This window comes from Syngnathus acus, chromosome 20 (assembly GCF_901709675.1).
Source record: "Syngnathus acus chromosome 20, fSynAcu1.2, whole genome shotgun sequence".
Classification (NCBI taxonomy): Eukaryota; Metazoa; Chordata; class Actinopteri; order Syngnathiformes; family Syngnathidae; genus Syngnathus; species Syngnathus acus.
Window position 1 is genome coordinate 128505 of NC_051104.1, and position 18837 is coordinate 147341.

General features: G+C 43.0%; 1 protein-coding gene across 1 annotated transcript; it reads right to left on the bottom strand.

Annotated features, from left to right (window-relative positions):
* Positions 1-7296: 7296 nt before the first annotated feature.
* LOC119139584 (uncharacterized protein K02A2.6-like) lies at positions 7297-10218 on the bottom strand. The gene is made up of 2 exons (XM_037280396.1): positions 10033-10218; positions 7297-8703 (listed from the first exon to the last, which is right to left on the bottom strand). The coding sequence occupies exon 2, from the start codon at positions 8644-8646 to the stop codon at positions 7297-7299; it is 1350 nt and encodes a 449-aa protein (XP_037136291.1). The 5' UTR covers positions 8647-8703; positions 10033-10218.
* Between the last annotated feature and the right edge of the window lie 8619 nt (positions 10219-18837).

The following is an 18837-nucleotide window of genomic DNA, read 5'->3' on the forward strand; positions in this document are numbered from 1 at the left end:
AATTGAGGCCAAACATCTACATGTTGCGGTTAGTTGCACACAACTGGCATCCATGTACTGTCACGGAACAGAGACAGGGCGACCAAGTGCAGCACGATCTTTTATTGAAAAAGGGGGAAAGGGGAAGTGGAACGCTGGACTTGCGGTCTGGCTGGCGTGGCTGAGCAGCAGAGCACAGCGCGTAGTCGTAGTCGGAGGCAGGCAGGTAGTCGAGGCAGGCGGCGATCAGAAGCGTGGTCAAAGGATGAGCAAGTAGTCGGGGCAGGCGGCGATCAAGGCGTGGTCGGTCAGTTTACGGAAGCAGTTGGCAACAGAGATCGTTCAGGGGACAAAAAGGCAGTGGTGTCACGGGCAGGTTAAGTAGACGAACTGACAACCACTGGCAGAATACACAGAGGTTAAGTAGGGGACCTAAGGAGCTGTAGCAGGTGCTGGCAATTCCTTGATTGGGGCTTGGCTGGAAGTCAGGTGACGCAGGAACGTGACATGTACAGTATTTGACAGTTCATACATCACTTTAACAGAAAAGCAACATAGCAAAGTGGCGGAGAGAAGATGAATTTGCTCTCATTCATTCGTCATCATTGATTTATCACTAAGTGACAACTTGGCAGTATTATCGGTGAGTCGATAAGGAATCAAAGTCTTTTTTTTTCAGGCTATAGCGGCAGTCAGTCAAATGAACTCGCCGTGTTTTCCCACCTTGCATTACCATGGTATTGAAGGTGAGAAGGCCACATTGGGAGCTTTATGCTTTTGGAGGTTTGGTGTGAGGGCTCCATTTTTGGATGGCAGCACTGTACTAACAAACACTTGCACCGATATGGAACAACTCCCAAAGCCCAAAACTGTACCCGTTGTGTTTGGGTCCCTCGTGAGTCAGACTTCTCCGAACATGTTGCACGGCAGCAAAGCTAAATATTTTCTCCGTGGATACGAACGCCTGAGGAGAAATCCCGTGAGATCTTTACGCTTAATAACGTGAATGGAGCTGTGGGAGAAAAGTGTGTCATCCTTGAGGGTCTGAACTTGCCCAGTCCTTAAAAGAAACAGGATTAAGGTCAGATGTGAACAAAGACAAATAGTCGAGCCATCCATCATTTTTCTTTCTGCCCCTTCATTTACGCCGCCCAGTTCCAGGTAGCAACTCACCAAAGCCAACTAAAAGCAAAATAAAAGTCCGAAAGCACTGGAAAAGTATATTATTTTTGTCTCCTCTTATTGAGAGAAGCAAAAGTGAATAACCAACAGGTCAAATGAGGTAAGAGGAAGGATTGTGTGTCAAGCAATTAAATTTGTTTGGCTTTATTTGGCCTCACTTGTGGGTGAGCAGTATTTGGATTTTGGGGCGGTTGATGTATTATGATGGACAATTTTATTCCCATTGCACATAATCAAAATGGAGCATTACTGTGCAAATACAAGCGCAGTTTGAATTTCTGTCAAGCTCGACCTGCGTATGATGCCTCAAATGTCACTATAAGGAAAATGTAAGAGCATGAACTCATTTTGGCTGGTGTGAAATATTTTACAATCTTTAACTCCAAAAAAAAATAAAAAATCATCAGCTTCTGATGCATCTGTTCCGCATCAAGCAACCCTCTGGGGGAAAAAGTGTCCCAAAGCTGTCCCAATGATGCGAAACTAGAACAGTAATGTGACGCAGGAAAATGAAAAAGAACACCGAAGCGAGACGCGCTTCCACGCGCTTCCACGCGCTTCCACGCGGATGACGTAGAAGCGGTTTCTCCGAAGCGAACGTAAAGCGCTAGTACATCTTGTGCTGATCAAACAAAAACAAATGAAAAGCTTTTAAATCATCACGGCTTCGAATGACTAAAGGCTGATATTGTACGAAGCCCGTAAGGAGAGCGAAGGCAGAAAAGAAGGGAATGTTGTTCCGAGGGCCTTGCTCGTCTGTTCTTTTACGTCACTTTTACGCCACCCACTGCTTTTCCCTCTACGTATGGTTTCCTTGCAGGAATGTGTTTCCTTAGCCTGTTCTTGATGACACATCATATTGACACCGCACATGCTGTGAAGAACTGGAGCGACAACCCTGAGCTGGATTGGCTTTAAGTGCTGTTAAGTGAGAATTTAGGATTTCTGCTCAATTTCATGCTTATGTTTTTGATTTATGAACCATAAATTCACAGGTTAGCGAATACTGAATATATGGTGTGAAACAACGACAATATTTCAAGTTGCCTGTTTGAGATAATCACATCCAGATTTACCTGTACACATATGAATTCTTTGGAGAATCTACTCATCGTGAATAGTTGGAATGGAAGTGAAGCTAATCGGCGGCTGAAGCAGAACATGCTAGCTCTTGGATTGTCACATAGATGCAACTTGGATGCGTCTGAATGCCAAGTTGAGATATTTATGTCCACTGGAGTTGTGTCTATACACTTTGGTGTCTATCCAAACTTTGCACCGTGTTTTAGAGATCAACGTTAATGCGTGTAGCACTTGGCCCTGGGAAATAAGTGCTCAATTATTTATTTATACACACACACGCACGCACACACGCACACACACGCACACAACTGCTGCCGTGAAATGCTAGCTAACCATCGGCTATCTATCGTGCTAACTGCAAACACAAGGAGCACCTATCTGATAGTCTCATCATCACTAATAATGCTTGATATCAAATCCACATAGACCACACAAGTCAATGTAAGAATAAATAATTTAAAAAACTGAGTTTAAGAGAACAGAGCCTCTTGTAGTGAGACTGACTCGCAGAAATTTTGGTGATGATGCTGCATCAGCACAAACTGACTCCATCTGGAATCGCTCTTTTGACTCTGTGGGTCAGAGGTGAAAGAGAGGATGCTGAACCGTGGTCCATCCCATAATAAGAACAGACAGATAGCATGAGGGAATTTGAGTTGACTGGTTTCGAAATCTGCGCTGCGAATGGCTGGCAGTGTGTACGCAATAGTGAGCAATGTCCTAAAAGAAAAAAGTACCAGAGATGGGGACTCGAGTCACTGTGACTTGGACTCGAGTCGACTCGAGTCGCTGTTTTGATGACTTGTGACTTGACTTGACAAAAATAAAAAAACTTGAGACTCGACTTGGACTTGGAAGTTAAAGACTCGGGACTTGACTTGACTTGAGACACGATGACTTGAATGACTTCCGTGTTATTTAGTTTATGTTTCCAGTTTGAATATAAAATTAATAATACATTTAAAAAAGTAATATCGATAACACGGTAGGAGCGCAGGCTGAGAATGGCGTTGTCATGATTGGATCGTTACCCTGTCAATCAATCGTGCCCTCTCTACCTACCTAACGTGTTTATTGGAGAATCACGGCCCTTTATATCAGACATGCACAAACATGTCAGCGGGAGCGGTACCTTCGGCTATCGTAATTACCTTTATGACGGCAAAAGACAGACAGCACAGTGCAAGATATGCAATATTTCAGACAGCCAGACGACTTTCTCCGTTTGAAGTTTATAGAGCTCTGGTGTCTCCAGATGTTACAGATGAAACATAAAATGTTTCTAATGCTCTTTAATGTGTTTCTTCTTTCAGATTTTTTTCAGATTATTTTTTCATATTTGTAACTCAAATGTGTCAGACACTGTCGGCAGACGTTCATTTGTTTAGATTGAGCTGTCAATCATTGTATGAGGTAATTTCTTTTTTGTTTGATTCCATGGTGTATTTTACTGAATATCAGTAATTACAGTGCAAATCCAAATTATTGTCATATTTTTTAAACAGGTTAGACACATTGGACAATGATGGTTACTTAAAGTTACTTATATCTTGTCTTTTCACGTTACTAAGATCAGATTCTGCGGGTAAAATTGCAATAATAATGTGACTTGACTTGGACTTGACTTGACCTATTTAAGGACTTGACTTGGACTTGACTTGGACTTGACTTGACCTATTTAAGGACTTGACTTGACTTGCCCAAGAAAAAAATGACTTGGGACTTACTTGAGACTTGAAGGTTAAGACTTGAGACTCACTTGAGACTTGCACATGTGTGACTTGGTCCCATCTCTGAGAAATACACATGCACCTGTCATTAAACATGCTTGTGTTTGCCTTGTTGCTTCTGGAATCAGTAAGAAAAGAGATTGCGTCATCTTGGCTTGCTGGAGGGGTTACAAGGGGAAAGTCACATAGAACAAAAGACCAAAGCATCAGAGAAGGCCAACTGAAACACCACATTGAAGAAAGCTACATTTTGTCATGCCACAGATGCCCCATGCACACACAATCACTTTTTAAAACAGCTCAAATATGAGGATATAAAGTGGAGGGATCACAATCGGGAAACGTTCACAGATAGACCATTATGGCACTCCGGCACCAGTCCTTTAAGCCTCAAATGAGAAAAGTACCAATTTGTTGACAAAATATTAATAAAAATAAAATAAAAATTAACTCACCCCAGAATGTCTGCGCATGTGGCTGATCACAATTTGCTGATGGTTAGATCTATCCAGGTTTTGGGGCAATTAACTTCCACAGTATTTCCATTACTCATGAAAAGCTAAACACATCGAATCATATGGTGACGGAGGTCAAAACTGTTGCATGCCAGATTTTTGCTGTTTTTTCAGATGATCCCAGATAGTAAAAGATCATTCCTTTTGTGGCCCCAGTTTAACATTTCCCTGGCTCATTTGCTCCAAGCTAACAAAAACAGACAGTAAGACGAGAAAATGCCCGGTGCTAATTCCAACCATGTGCCGCCATCTTTCTGCAGCACTTTTTCATATGCGCTTACAAGGACGGGAAATGCGCATGGGCTTAAAGAATGATGCGATACGTGTGCGCTGAGCAGCTGCTACCATTTGTTTTGGCCCCCCCAGTCTAGTAAGACAGACAAATTTCCTGGTTGATAACAAGCGAGTTCTGTCAGTTTTGGGAAAAGAGATCAGAACAACTTTTTGTAGCTACAATTTGGCTTTTAGGAGCTTTAAAACAGCTGTCGTTTTGCAGATGCAGGATATGACAGATACTACTTTCAACACACTATTTTTTTTTCTCTCTCAGATTTTTGGGTTTTCAATTTCACAATCATCTGTCTGTCCATGATACAAAGTTCATTTGTTTGCGGACGAGGGTCGCAGACGTGTCTACAGCTGAAATGCATGTGGCTCATTGCCCAAGGTTATTTTATATGCTCTGTTTCAACTCTAAACAATTGTGTATGTTAACGATTAAGAGACATTTTATGTTTAGTGGACGTGAGATTAAAATATATATATATACTATATTCAGTCAAATCTCGGTTTTTGACCACAATCCGTTCCAGAAGGCGGTTCGACAAGTGAATCACTTGAATTCCGAATCTATTATTCCCATTACAAATAATGGCATTTTTTTTTTAATCCGTTCCAAGGCTAAAAAAACCGCCTTTTTTAAGCATTTTTTAATTTTTGTCCGATCGCGCAACTGCAGCGCACCGCCGAACGCGCAACCGTAGCGCGCCGCTGACCGCGCTACTGCACCGCGCTGGTCGCATTATTGTGACAGAGCCGTCGCTGAAATTTAGAAAATATTTTTAAAGTCCTGATGTACTTTCCAAAATTTAAGTGGACCGCAGTGCGCAGGGAGCTTAATTTGGTCCAATCGCGCAACCGCAGCGCGCCGGGCGCTCACTGTCGCATTGCTTTTAGAGCGTCTTTGTGTTTTAGGATGGCTTTACTGCTCCCACTTGCTTTCTTTGGAGGCATGATTAGGTGTTAATACAATCCTCAAAGTAAGGAAAATACAATAACGAACGGAGTCAGTGGGCAACCGGGCCGCGCGTTCGGGTTTTCTCGGGTCCTTTTGGCTCACCTCGCGAGGTTCGACCTCCGAAGCAAAACAATTGTGTATGTTAACGATTAAGACATTTTATGTTTAGTGGACGTGAGATTAAAAAAAAAAAAAAAATCTAAATATATACCGCATTGGCCCGAATATACGACGGTGTTTTTTGCATTGAAATAAGTGAAAAAAGTGGGGGTCGTCTAACATTCGGGGTCTAGACATTATACCCATTCACAACCCGAGATGGCGCCAGATATCTTTAAAGCGAATGCTGAACTTAACTCCCCAGGCCAAAGCGAACTCCTGTCACGAAGAATAAAAATAAAAATAGCGGTAGCACGAAGAAGAAAAATAAAAAATAGCGGTAAGAAAGAAAAGAGAAGAAAATAAGAGAAGAGATAACAGAAAATGGAGAAACGTAGTGACAATCTGGAGAAAAGTGGGTCAAAGATCGGCCAGGTTAACCGGCAGCTGAGGAGAAGTTATGATGCAAACTTCAAGATGATGGTGTCATTTATATGAGGCAGACTTCAAACAATTGCAAAGCGGCTGTGAAATATGGTGTCACAGAGTGTAATGTACGGAGATAGAGAACTCAAAAAGATCGCCTAAAAAATGCTCACAATCAGAGAAAAGCTTCCCGTGGTCCTCAGAGCGGCCGCTTTCAAGAGTTCGACAGGAGGGTGTGTGCGTACGTGGAAAGTGACACTGAGCACAGCGAGGCAGAGGATGTTTGTGAGGAGTAATGTTCTGACAAGACAGATCTCAGCTACTCTCAAGTTTAAACCAGTTTGCATTATTTTATTGCAATGTTTTTCTTTATTCAGATTTGTTTCAAGACTACAGTTAGACTTCACTTTGATGGTTAATGCAATTATTGCAATCTTGTTATTTTATCACAATAGATTGGTTTATTTACATTTCAAAAACCAGAAGCCATTCATTTACAAATGTAATTGCACTTTAGTTTACATATTTAAATGTTCAGATATTTGTAGAAACTGGATGTCCTCTCAGTTTAGATCCTTTAAGTTGAAGCTTTAATAACTTTCATTCGCAGTTACAGGTAGTATAACATTGACTCCTCGCTTCTCCTGTCCAACTACAACTCCCACTCTCACTGTTTAACACCCTCTCACTTCCTCAGTCTCTTAAAGGGGTAGCGTCTAATCATCACAACACTACATCTCTCCTTTTCTTTTAAATGAAATGTCCTTCCTTAGTTTCAGCTTTACTTACCCTGACAGAATGTACAATAATGGAAATAAAGTGGCTTCCAAAATACAGTCATATAAAACTGTGATTCCGTACTGTGTTATTAATTCAAAATCAGATATACAAACATTTTAACAAATAACTAAGCTTAACATCTCTGAGCAGTACTGAACACACATTACTCTTGTGTCAATAACAAACATAACGGTGGCGAGAATTTGTCAGTGTCTCGTTTGCTATATCTCAGTGATGAGTCTTTGAGGAGGTCGTCTGTTTACCCTCACAGGGCGTCGCCTCCTGGTTTCAAGATTAACGTGTTCAGGATCACCTGCTTGTCCATTAACACTGTCGTCATCACAGTTATCACCGTCTCCTGTTGTAAGTGTGATCTATGTCTTGTGAGTTTGTGTTCATGTCTCTGTGCAGTGACCATTGTTCCTTTCACTGTGATGACTTTGTAGGGGTTTGGGTTGAAGGGTGTCACAAGTTTTCCTGTTTTCCTCTGTTGTATTAGGACAACATCACCCTCCTTGAGTACGGAGTGCGATGCGTTCCTCCTTTCGTCCGCATACTTCTTCATTTTGTCCTTCTTCAACCCATCTGTCCGACGGAGATCATCATCACTGGGGGGATGAGAGATGGATGGTAGTTTTATATTTATGGGGCGACCATAGAACACCTCAGCCGGAGGCCGGTTGGTGGTATGATGAGGTGTCGCATTGTAGTTCCTGAGGAACTTGTATAGCTCTTGTTTCCACGGCTTGCCTTCCAGCGTAGCCGTGTGGATCGCCTTGGTCAGAGTCCTGTTGAACCTTTCAACTGCAGCGTTGGCCTGTGGCCAGTAGGGGGTTATCTTTCTGTGGTGGAACCCAAGGTATCTTGCAAAGTCTGAAAAGTCCTTGCTTGAGAATGGGGGTCCATTATCGCTTTTCACCACTTTTGGAATTCCCACTGTCGAAAAGATTTTGTCCAAGACAGGGATGAGTTTGCATGCCGATGTGGATGGCATAATCTCCACAAAGGGAAATCTTGAATACTCATCTATGAGGACTAACAGGTAGTCACCTGAAGGAAAGGGGCCACAGAAGTCCACCGCAACATCCTCCCAAGGTCCCTGTGGGAGTTCAGACATTTGCAGTGGTTGATGCTCAGTCTTGGGTGTGGATGATTGACAAGGAAGGCAGCGGGATATCAGTTCCTCGGTTTGTTTGTCTATCTTCGGAAACCAGACTTTCTCTCGGAGTAGCTGCTTAGTTTTGACAATGCCTTGATGTCCCTCATGAGCAAGTGCGAGTGCTCTGGATTGCAGGGTCACAGGCATGACGAGTCTGGTGCCCTTAAGAACGAGGCTGCCTCCATCCACAGTCGTAAGTTCTTCCCTAATGTTGTAAAATGTTCTCAGAGTTGACTGATCAAATTGTGTGGCATTGTCACGTAGGCCGTCCCAGTTACCTGAGTGAATAATTCTTACAACATGTTGTAACAGTGGATCACCTCGAGTCTCTCGTTTCACTTCTTCGAGTGTCATCGCTTTGGGTACCGCATGTGTAGCAATGAAAGAGACATGCATTTCAGTGTCCACGTCATCTGTGATACTGGGCGTGTGAAGCGTTTGTGGATGGCGTGACATGTAGTCTGCCGGGTTTGATTTTCCAGGTTTGTGAACAACTTCGAACTTGTAAGGTTGCAGTCTGAGGGCCCACCTTTCTATCCGAGCGGGAGGCTTGGACTTTGGGTTGTTGAAGATGAGCTCCAGCGGTTTGTGGTCTGTGATCATAACGAATTCAGCTCCATATAGGTACAAATGAAAATGCTCACAACTCCAAACAATAGCCAGCGCCTCTCGTTCGGTTTGGGAATATCGCTGTTCCACCGGAGTCAGAGCCCTACTTGCATAGGCTACGATGTATGTTTTGTTGTCCACCCTGTCAGTCTGTGCCAGGATTGCACCGAGACCAACTGGACTTGCGTCCACAATGACCTTTGTTCTTCTCTCGGGGTGAAAGTAGCTCATGACCGGATTGCTGATCAGCCTGTCTTTTAGTCGATTAAGGGCCTCTGTATGTTCCGTTTTCCATGACCACTCTGTGTCCTTCTTTGTGAGCTCGCGCAGCGGTTGGGTAATTGAGGAGAAGTCCGGGATGAAACGAGCGCTGTAGTTAGCCATCCCCAGTAGGCTGCGGACCTCACTCGGATCCTGAGGGAGTGGCATGTGTGTGATGGCTTGTATTTTCTTCGGGTCAGGTGAGATACCGTCTTGTGAGAAGATGTAGCCATAGAATTCCAGAGACGTCTTGTGGAACTCACACTTATCTCTATTAATTGTGAGATCGTTTTCATGGAGTCTTTTGAAGACTTCTTCCAGGGAGCGGTCATGCTCTGCAGGAGTGGTTCCAAAAATGATGATGTCATCGCTGAAATTTCTGACTCTCTGTATTCCGTGGAGTACATTTTGGATCGTGTGTTGGAAGACCTCTGCTGCTGAAGAGATTCCAAAAATGAGGCGTGTGTACCGTCTCAGTCCAACATGCGTTGAGAATGTAGTGATGTATCTGGACTCAGGTGCTAGTTCAAGTTGGTGATATCCTGCATTGAGGTCCAGCTTCAAGAACATGGTGGCGCCGTTGAGATCATGCACGATGTCATCTACCGTAGGTGATATGTGTCTCTCCCTTTGGACAGCTTTATTAGGCAGGCGCATGTCTATGCAGAGGCGTAGTCTCTCAGGGTTTTTTGGTTTCGGTGACGCCACAATGGGTGACACCCACGGTGTTGGGCCTTCTACTTTTTCGATTATGCCTTGGTCCTCCAAGCTTTGTAATTCCTCCTCTACTTTCTTCCTCATGTGAAAGGGAATACGACGGTGGGGCTGAACAACTGGTTGCACACTCCGGTCTATGTGCAATTTGACTTGGAAATTTTTCAGTTTCCCCACGCCCGAGGTGAGACTTGGATATTGCAGGAGCAGCTGATCTGCTTTAGACATGTCCTGTGGCACGGTTTGATTGGAGAGCACCACATGTATGAGACCTAGTTTAGTTGCAGTGTCATGGCCCAGCAGTGAGCCGTGGTCTCCATCAACAACGTAGAATGCTGCCTGAGCTGTTCTCCCATTGGCAGAGACTGTTGTGGTAACCTTACCATGAAGGGAAAGGGGAATTTTCGTACCATAAGGGTATATCCTTTTGCTTGACTGCTCTAGGTTGAGTAGTGTCTTCAACGCGCTGTAGGCCCTTCCATCCAGGAGATTAGCTGAGGCTCCCGAATCAACAAGAACATCAATGCATCCACCAGCTATCATGACTGACCTCACTGGTGGTTTCCTCCCCTCCGCAGCTTTTGTGACAAAGACGTATTCATCATCTGTGCTCGAGTCGTCAGCCGCTAGATGACTGATGGGAGTGGCGTCAGCACCGTCAGCAACAATAGTTTGAATTTGCCTGCGTCTGTTAGGCCACGACACCTCTTGTGCGCTCTGTGTCGGTGTCATTTTCTGTCCATGTTGACGGCGTTCCACCTTCATGCCAGGGTCGGAGAGACAGCAGCGGGCGTAGTGGTTGAATTTTCCACATGTCCGACACCGTAGACCTTTCGCTGGACATGCTGCCTGACCACCCTGATGAGGGAACGCACCTCCACAATTCCTACATTTCATCCTTGGCCGATTTCTATGGTCCACGTTTTCCATACGGTGCCCAGAGGTGGTCCATCCTCACTGTCTCGAATCGGGCATGGCTGCAACATGTCCAGTATCTCGATTGTTTTCCATGCCAGACGCCTGAAGTTCCGATGTCTCAAAAGCTCTGGCCAGATCCAACAGACCTTTCAGAGTCATGTCCGGGTCTCTCAGTGCCCTTCTCCTGAGACGTGATGACGCGCAGCTGAGTATTATCTGAGACTTTATTTCCTTGTCCACATTAGTGAATTCACAATTCTGAGATAGCTGTCTCAGTCTGGTGTGAAAAGCATCGACAGTTTCACCTGGGGTCTGTTTCGATTGCCTAAATACGTAGATTTCATATTCTACATTATGACTTGGACTGAAATATTCGGTGAGCAGTTGTACTGCCTTATCGAAATCACCTGGTTGACCTTGTTCAGGAAAAGTCTCAAAAATATCCTGCACTTGTTCCCCAGCGTAGTACAGAAGCATAGCCCTTTTTCTTGTTTTATCAGTTATGGCAGCCGCCGTGAGAAATGTCTCAAATCTCCTCATCCACTTCGTCCATTTCAGGGAAAGGGAAGCCGGCTCTGCATGTACATCAAAGAGGGGGAATTGGGGTAATCCAGCCACACCTGCCATTGTCACAATAGTTTTAGTTCGACAGTGTTGGGGTCTTTTTTTTTCACAGGAATACTATTGTCCAGCCACGTCCATGTGTGACTAGCCGTTGCCATTCCCTTCGTCCGCGATAGGCAATGGCACGTCTCTCCCGACTACAGCGCGAGCGTCGCTAGCTAGCGGATGTTGTCTTTCTTCCTAAGATGAGAGCTCAGACAGCAAAACACCTCCGTACCGGAGATATCCCTGCATCAAATCACGTACTTCACACGGCCGTTTACTCACGAGTCCGTTACCAGCGAAGTGGCTATCCCGCGATCCAGCAGGCAAACAGTTGTGAGCGGTAGAAACTCCGTCGCGGGGATCCGTTCACGTCAGTCGCGCAATATCCTCGTCGCCATTGTAGAAACTGGATGTCCTCTCAGTTTAGATCCTTTAAGTTGAAGCTTTAATAACTTTCATTCGCAGTTACAGGTAGTATAACATTGACTCCTCGCTTCTCCTGTCCAACTACAACTCCCACTCTCACTGTTTAACACCCTCTCACTTCCTCAGTCTCTTAAAGGGGTAGCGTCTAATCATCACAACACTACAATATTAAGATGTGATAGACAGTTTTTGCATGATTTGAATGAGGCAAAATAACATGCTTTTTCTCTCGAATTATAATCATTTGTTTCAGATGTACTGTAATTATTTTCTGTTTAAAAATTAAAATTGGTGTTCAAAAAGTCTTTTTTCAAACTTGAGTCTTGAAAAAGAGGGGGTCGACTTATAATCAGGGTCGTCTTATATTCAGGCCAATACGGTATATATACATAGTACATATTTATATATACATATATATGTATAATTTATTTATTTATTCATTTATTCATATTATTTATATTTTTTATATATATACATATATATATTTTAAAAAACTGTTGAAACCCGTGGCCAAGAAAAAGTAAGAAATAGACAAAACAAAAAAATATCAACCACTCTACTCAATGGGATGAGCACTTATTTAGGCCACGGGGTAAAGATTTTACTGACACAAGTAGAAGGTATACTATGGGGAAAGATTTGGCAGGATGGGATTACAAAACATTCCTGGAGTGATGTCATGTTTTGAATGGTGCTCATTATTGGCCTGGTTCAACTTGATGCTGATGTTTTGCTTTCAGTCCTTTACATTTAAGAAAGATAAACACAATCGCATGAATATGAGGAATAAATTGCATTGGAGTAAATCAGTAATAAAAATACATTTTTTTCTTGCATAAATATCCTCTTGCAATAATTTCATTAGAAAACGACTATTTCCTCCCTTGCGTGATCAGGGAATTAAACCTCAGGATGGAACATGGCCTCTTTCTTATTTGCGCCATAAAACTTGGTATGTTTGCATTGAACCAGAAGAGCCTTGCTTGTAAATTCTTACAGGCGATGCCACCTGCTGCAGCGGGTTCCAGACCCACGAAGAAAAAGGGGGCGCATGGCTAAACACGCCAGCTCACCTCCTTTCCAGAGCATAAACAAGCGAGCTTTACTCATAAAAGCCAAATTTGTTGATGGTAACAATGTGCTTCGGGTCGTCCATGTAAAAACCAAGTCGGTTGAGGCCCACTAATTGATTGTTATTGAACAAAATATGAATCTTTGGCCGGTCATGTGTGACGCACTTTGGAGGAGCTGGGAAACGTAAAATCCACTGGCGGGAACGACGAAGACATACGGCCAAATTGTAACTTCCAGCAATCCGCGGGGACTTGTGCTTCATTGTAACTTTAAATCCATCACTTGCAGACAACATAGAGCCCAATAAGGCTTGAATGGTTCTGATAAGACGTGGCCAAAAAAAATAGGCCCGCTGATGTCATAGCAAAGACAGCCTGTACAAAGGGAAATGCGAGGATTGCTCTTTCATAGGCATTAACTCTAAAACGTGAAAAAAAAAAAGTGCTCTCCCTCGCCAACTTTATATTATCGACCCATTGAGGTCTGCTTGCAGTACTTTCCGTGCCTGGACCTGCCACAGTACTCATGCCAATCATGTCAAGGACTTTTAGTGTAGCTTTTGCCGTAATTGGTGGTGAAACAAATCGGCTGTGCTCACACCCACAACGGCGCAAAGTGCCCTTAATGCTCAGGTCTGCAAAAATACCAAAACTTAGTCTAGCTCGCCCCTGCGCAGATTTATACTATGCCTCATGTCAAATTTGCGAGTAAGGGAGGTGTGGGTGTGTGTATGCTTGGTTGGGGAGGGAGGATGGGGGAGGGCGGCGTATCCTCAGAAAAATGTCGCTTAGTTTGGGTTTCTATTTTTGACATGTTACATTCCATTGCTCACCCCCTCCACACATTCACCCATCTATAAGACATTTTGATGCTCCGGCCTTGTAAACAGGCATTTCTCAGAGTTCAGATGTCAGTTGCGAGTGAGACAGACAAACACTACAAAAAAAAAAGAAAAAAAGTGTGAAGCTAAAGTTAGAGTCGAGATGTTTTATGGCATACCTCTATGACAGCAGGTACCAAAAACTATCACCTGAGACTGAGGAGCAGGCTGCCAAAACTTAAACAACCATTATGGAGGTTTCCAAATGCATTTACAGGTTTTTATATACAGGACTGTCTCAGAAAATTAGAATATTGTGATAAAGTTCTTTATTTTCTGTAATGCAATTAAAAAAAAAAAAGTCATACATTCTGGATTCATTACAAATCAACTGAAATATTGCAAGCCTTTTATTATTTTAATATTGCGGATTATGGTTTACAGCTTAAGAAAACTCAAAAATCTTATCTCAAAAAATTAGAATATTTCCTCAGACCAAGTAAAAAAAAAGATTTAAAACAGCAAAACAAAATCAAACATTTGAAAATGTCCATTAATGCACTCAGCACTTTGTTGGGAATCCTTTTGCACGGATTACTGCATCAATGCGGCGTGGCATGGAGGCAATCAGCCTGTGGCATTGCTGAGTTGTTATGGATGCCCAGGATGCTTCAATAGCAGCCTTGAGCTCATTTGCATAGTTGGGTCTGGTGTCTTTCAGCTTCTTCACAATACCCCACAAATTCTCTATGGGGTTCAGGTCAGGGGAATTTGCAGGCCAATCGAGGACAGTAATGCCATGGTCAGTACACCATTTACTGGTGGTTTTGGCACTGTGGGCAGGTGCCTGATTATTTTGGAAAATGAAATCATAGAGCTTTTCAGCAGACGGAAGCATGTAGTGCTCTAAAATCTCTTAGTACACAGCTGCATTTACTCTGGACTTGATGAAGCACAGTGGACCATCACCAGCAGCTGACATGGCTCCCCAAACCATCGCTGACTGTGGGAACTTCACACTGGATTTCAAGCAACTTGGATTTTTGTCTGAAAAAAGGACTTTGGACCACTCTGGGGCTATCCAGTGCTTCTTTTCCGTAGCCCAAGTCAGACGCTTCTTCCGTTGTCTTGATTTCAGAAGTGGCATGACCAGGGGAATACGGCTATTGTAGCCCATTTCCCGGACACGTCTGTGAACAGTGGCTTTTGATACCTGGACTCCAGCTTCAGTCCACTGTCTTTGAAGCTCCCCCAAATTCTAGAAGCGACTCTTCTTCACAAGGCGGCGGTCATCTCTCTTGGTTTTGCAGCGTTTCCTGCCACATTTCCCTCTTCCAACAGACTTTTTGTGGATGTGCCTTGAAACTGCACTCTGTGTGTTCACAGAGTGCAGTTTGCTCTTTGAGAAAATTCTTTTTGTGTCTTACCCTCCTGATGGAGGGTGTCAATGATGGTCCTCTGGACAGCAGTCAGATCAAGAGTCTTCCCCATACTTGTCATTTAGTTTACTGAACCAAGTTGAGTGTTTTTGAAGGCTCAGGAAATCCTTGCAGGTGTTTCGAGTTAATTAGACCATTCAAGTGATTAGTTGAATACCCTACTAGTATACTTTTTCATGATATTCTAATATTTTGAGATAGGATATTTGAGTTTTCTTAAGCTGTAAGCCATAATCAGCAATATTAAAATAATAAAAGGCTTGTAATATTTCAGTTGATTTGTAATGAATCCAGAATGTATGACATTTTTGTTTTTTTAATTGTATTACAGAAAATAAAGAACTTTCTCACAATATTCTAATTTTCTGAGACAGTCCTGTATGTCTGTCTTGCAAAAACACTAAAAATTAAAAATCTGGACAAGCAATCACTCCACAGTTGGGACTACTGAAGACTTTTTCCAATATTGCCTGAACGTGTGGACATTATCACAAAGTGAAAGAAAAACTCCAGTCATTGTTGCCTAAGTGGACGTAAGAAGATTTGATCCTTGCTTAGTTGGCACTTAGAAAGAGCTTTCGCGAGGTGCACGAATCACGAAGGAATGCTCCTACTCGCAGAAAATGCGTTCAGAGTGGAGCGGTGACATCCGGAGAAGTGTACCATTCACTGTTAGCAAATTAGTATGTGGGATTATTTTATGTCCGCTGAGAGCCTATTAGGGCCATATCAAGGAGCTACCTGCCAGAAAACCACGTACAATAACACAACTGATACTATTGTTACTCCCTTTCAACACATTTGGAGCAGTAGCCTTTAGCCTGCCTAGTAAAATAAATGTTAAAAAAATGTTTACAAACCCAAATAAACTATTAATGCTGATGAAGACTTATCATATATTCCCTACAAGGGATGTGTAGAAATATTGAAAAAAAATTGCGACACCTGGGAGCTTCGAGCATTTTTTTTTTTTAGGGGGAGGCAGTGCGCTTGTGGCCCCCCCAACTAGCGCCGCCAGTGGGGGTTATACACGGTGATGATTCTGTACTGTTCAGCAATTGGCATTGTCGACAGCATGGGAAAACGTATCATAGATATTGCATAATCACTGCCGTGTATGCAGTCAAAACAGAGCAGAAATTTAATTTTGAATCCAAGCGAAACCCAACGAGGGCACACTTTGATCCGATTTATTGAATTAATCGACTCTGCTTATTTCTCTTTGGACAAGGGTGGAGCAAAGGCTCTCACCTAAACCTATTGAATGAAGTTGAAACTTTGTAGTCAACAAAGTCTCGAGAGAGCCAATAAAGCATTTTCTATAAGTATTGTGATGTTCTACTGACTCATTATTCAGCAGCTTTAGGTGGAAGGCGGCTTCAAGTTAAGTGACTTGTCGCCAATGTAAACTACTCATGACATGTCATTTTCCCCCCATAGCCAAGAAAAACAACTCATGAAGACATCCAACCAACCACGTCTCCAAAATGAACCGTATTCCAATAAAAGAAGAATAAAAGCACAATAAAATACTATTGAGTCACATTTGTTGTATTTTGTATCCACATGCAGAGCCCTTGTGGCTTTCCCATGTGCTGCTGTTGATGCCAGCAAAGTAGCAATAACTGTAAGTGGAGGGCACAGTTTTTTTTGCCAAATATGCGCGCTTTGATTGCCGTTGGAATAGACGACTGACGAGATTTACAGTAGTTACTTGAATTCAACTGTTAAACGTGAGTCACATTTTCCCTTCCGTGGGTATTAGTGGGATTTACATCAGTTTAGCGTTTTGACTTGCACATTGCCATCAAAACTGGACGTTGAGAGGCCTTCATAACGGGGAGAGCAGATGCATGGGGAAAAAAAAAAGTTTCTCAAAACAAAGCGGTATATGCCCTAATTATCCTGCTGACAATATGATCATAAGCCTAAGTCATCGGGTTCACTTGATGCGTGGACCAGCAATTGGAAAGGGAGGAACATCATCTGGGGCCTTGAAGAGGTGTGTGTGTGTGTGTGCGTGTGTGGGTGTGCGTGTGTAGGTGTGTGTGTGTGTCCGTGTGTGTGCGCGTGTGTGTGTGTGTGTTTGTGTGTGGGAGAGAAAGTGTATCTTGAATTTCCATTCATTTCTTTTGTCCCCAGCCTGTGTCTAAAATACACATTACATTAATCTAGTAACACGAGTTATAATAGAGATCAGATTGCGGTCAGTGGATGAAAATATTGATAACATGTGTGAGTATTACTCCAAATACTTTACAGATGCAATAATGCCGTGTAACCAAAATACGGACGGAGATTCCTCTATAAAAAGGATGTTAAGTATTGATGACGTATAGATTTAACAGTACTGCATGCGTCGTACTGTGAGGTGTCTCTAATATTTTGGCGACCCACAAAGACGCTGGTGACCTTTGAACCCAGTTACTATATCTTGGCTCGGCTGTCATTCCGAATCAACTTGTACAGACGCAATGTCTGACCGCCGTCGTATTATGTCACTAGTTGTAAAGAATTAACAATAAGATTAATTGAAAATATCATCAGAGCAAGGTTATTATCATTTTTGGATTGGTTGTGAATTACGGTCAGTGGAGTGCACAAAGTTATAATCTCAGAGATACAAATCTGCTATGAGCATTGAAGACAGAAGCTCAAATGTAATAAATGCTCTGACCTAAGGAAGTCCAACAGTGTGGCAAGCGGGTGTCACGTCTCGTCCCTAGCCGTTCCACTATGTGTCTGTTGTCATGGTTTCTGTCTGTGTGCTCGCCCCTCCCGTCCTGTGTGCCCATGATTAGTTTAATTATTCTCACCTGCCTCTTGTTACCTGTCGTGTATATATGTCCTGTCTGCCCCTCACGCCCCGTCGGATCATTGCATGTCTTGTTGTTGTCTTGATGTCTTTTGGTTCTTGTTGTTTTAATGTCTTCACGTCCTTTGTTTCGCGTCCCTGTCGGTTAGTCTTTGTTATTTCGTTAAGTCATGTGAGTTTGCCGAGTCTATTAGTTTGTTTTGCTGAATAAACCCTGGTCCAAGCTGCATTTGCTCTCCCTGCTCCATCCGATCCATGACAGTGGGAGCTGAGACACAACTGTATGGAGTAATATTTATGCACCTGAAAAGTTCATCACTCTTATCCGAACAGAATTACGGAGGGAAAGAGAGCAGAGGAGGAGAAAAAAAAAGGAGCTGGAGGGGTGGGGGTCGAGCAGGAAATTTCTTCCTGCGTCACGTTGCTTTAATGCGTTTAGCAGCTGCCAATGAAAATGATGACCGACACAAGTGTTATTCCTCGCTCTCGGCATCTTGCCCTGGAAAACCCACCCAACTTTAGCCGCACTACGAACAAGTGTAAGCTACTAAACACTAGTCAAAAAGTACAATGCAATACAATGCAAGTTGCTCCATCCATTTTGGGAAAATGACATCTGCACAATCCATATGGGATCCAACATTAAAAAGTAATACACCAAGCTTTTTATTGACACATATGGGAATAAAGTAGAAATGAGGAAAATTAACAGCATTAGTTTTGTACCTATACATACATATTCTATTTCTAAGCATTTATTAAAATATTGATTCTAAAGGAGAAAAAAGCTGAACTTTGTATTGAAGAGCTACCTCTGACCTTCTGGTGCAATACAATAAATAAATAAATAATTCTTACGTATTATCTGATGATTAAAGTCTACGGATGATGCTGCATTTCAGGTGACCGTGAGGGGGGGGTTGGTCCTCTCCCTCCTCGTGCACTTCCTGCATCGTCCACTG

What these genes read in the sequence shown, in the direction of transcription:
- LOC119139584 (XM_037280396.1), bottom strand. Translation starts at nt 8,646, where the DNA reads ATGTCACGCCATCCACAAACGCTTCACACGCCCAGTATCACAGATGAC.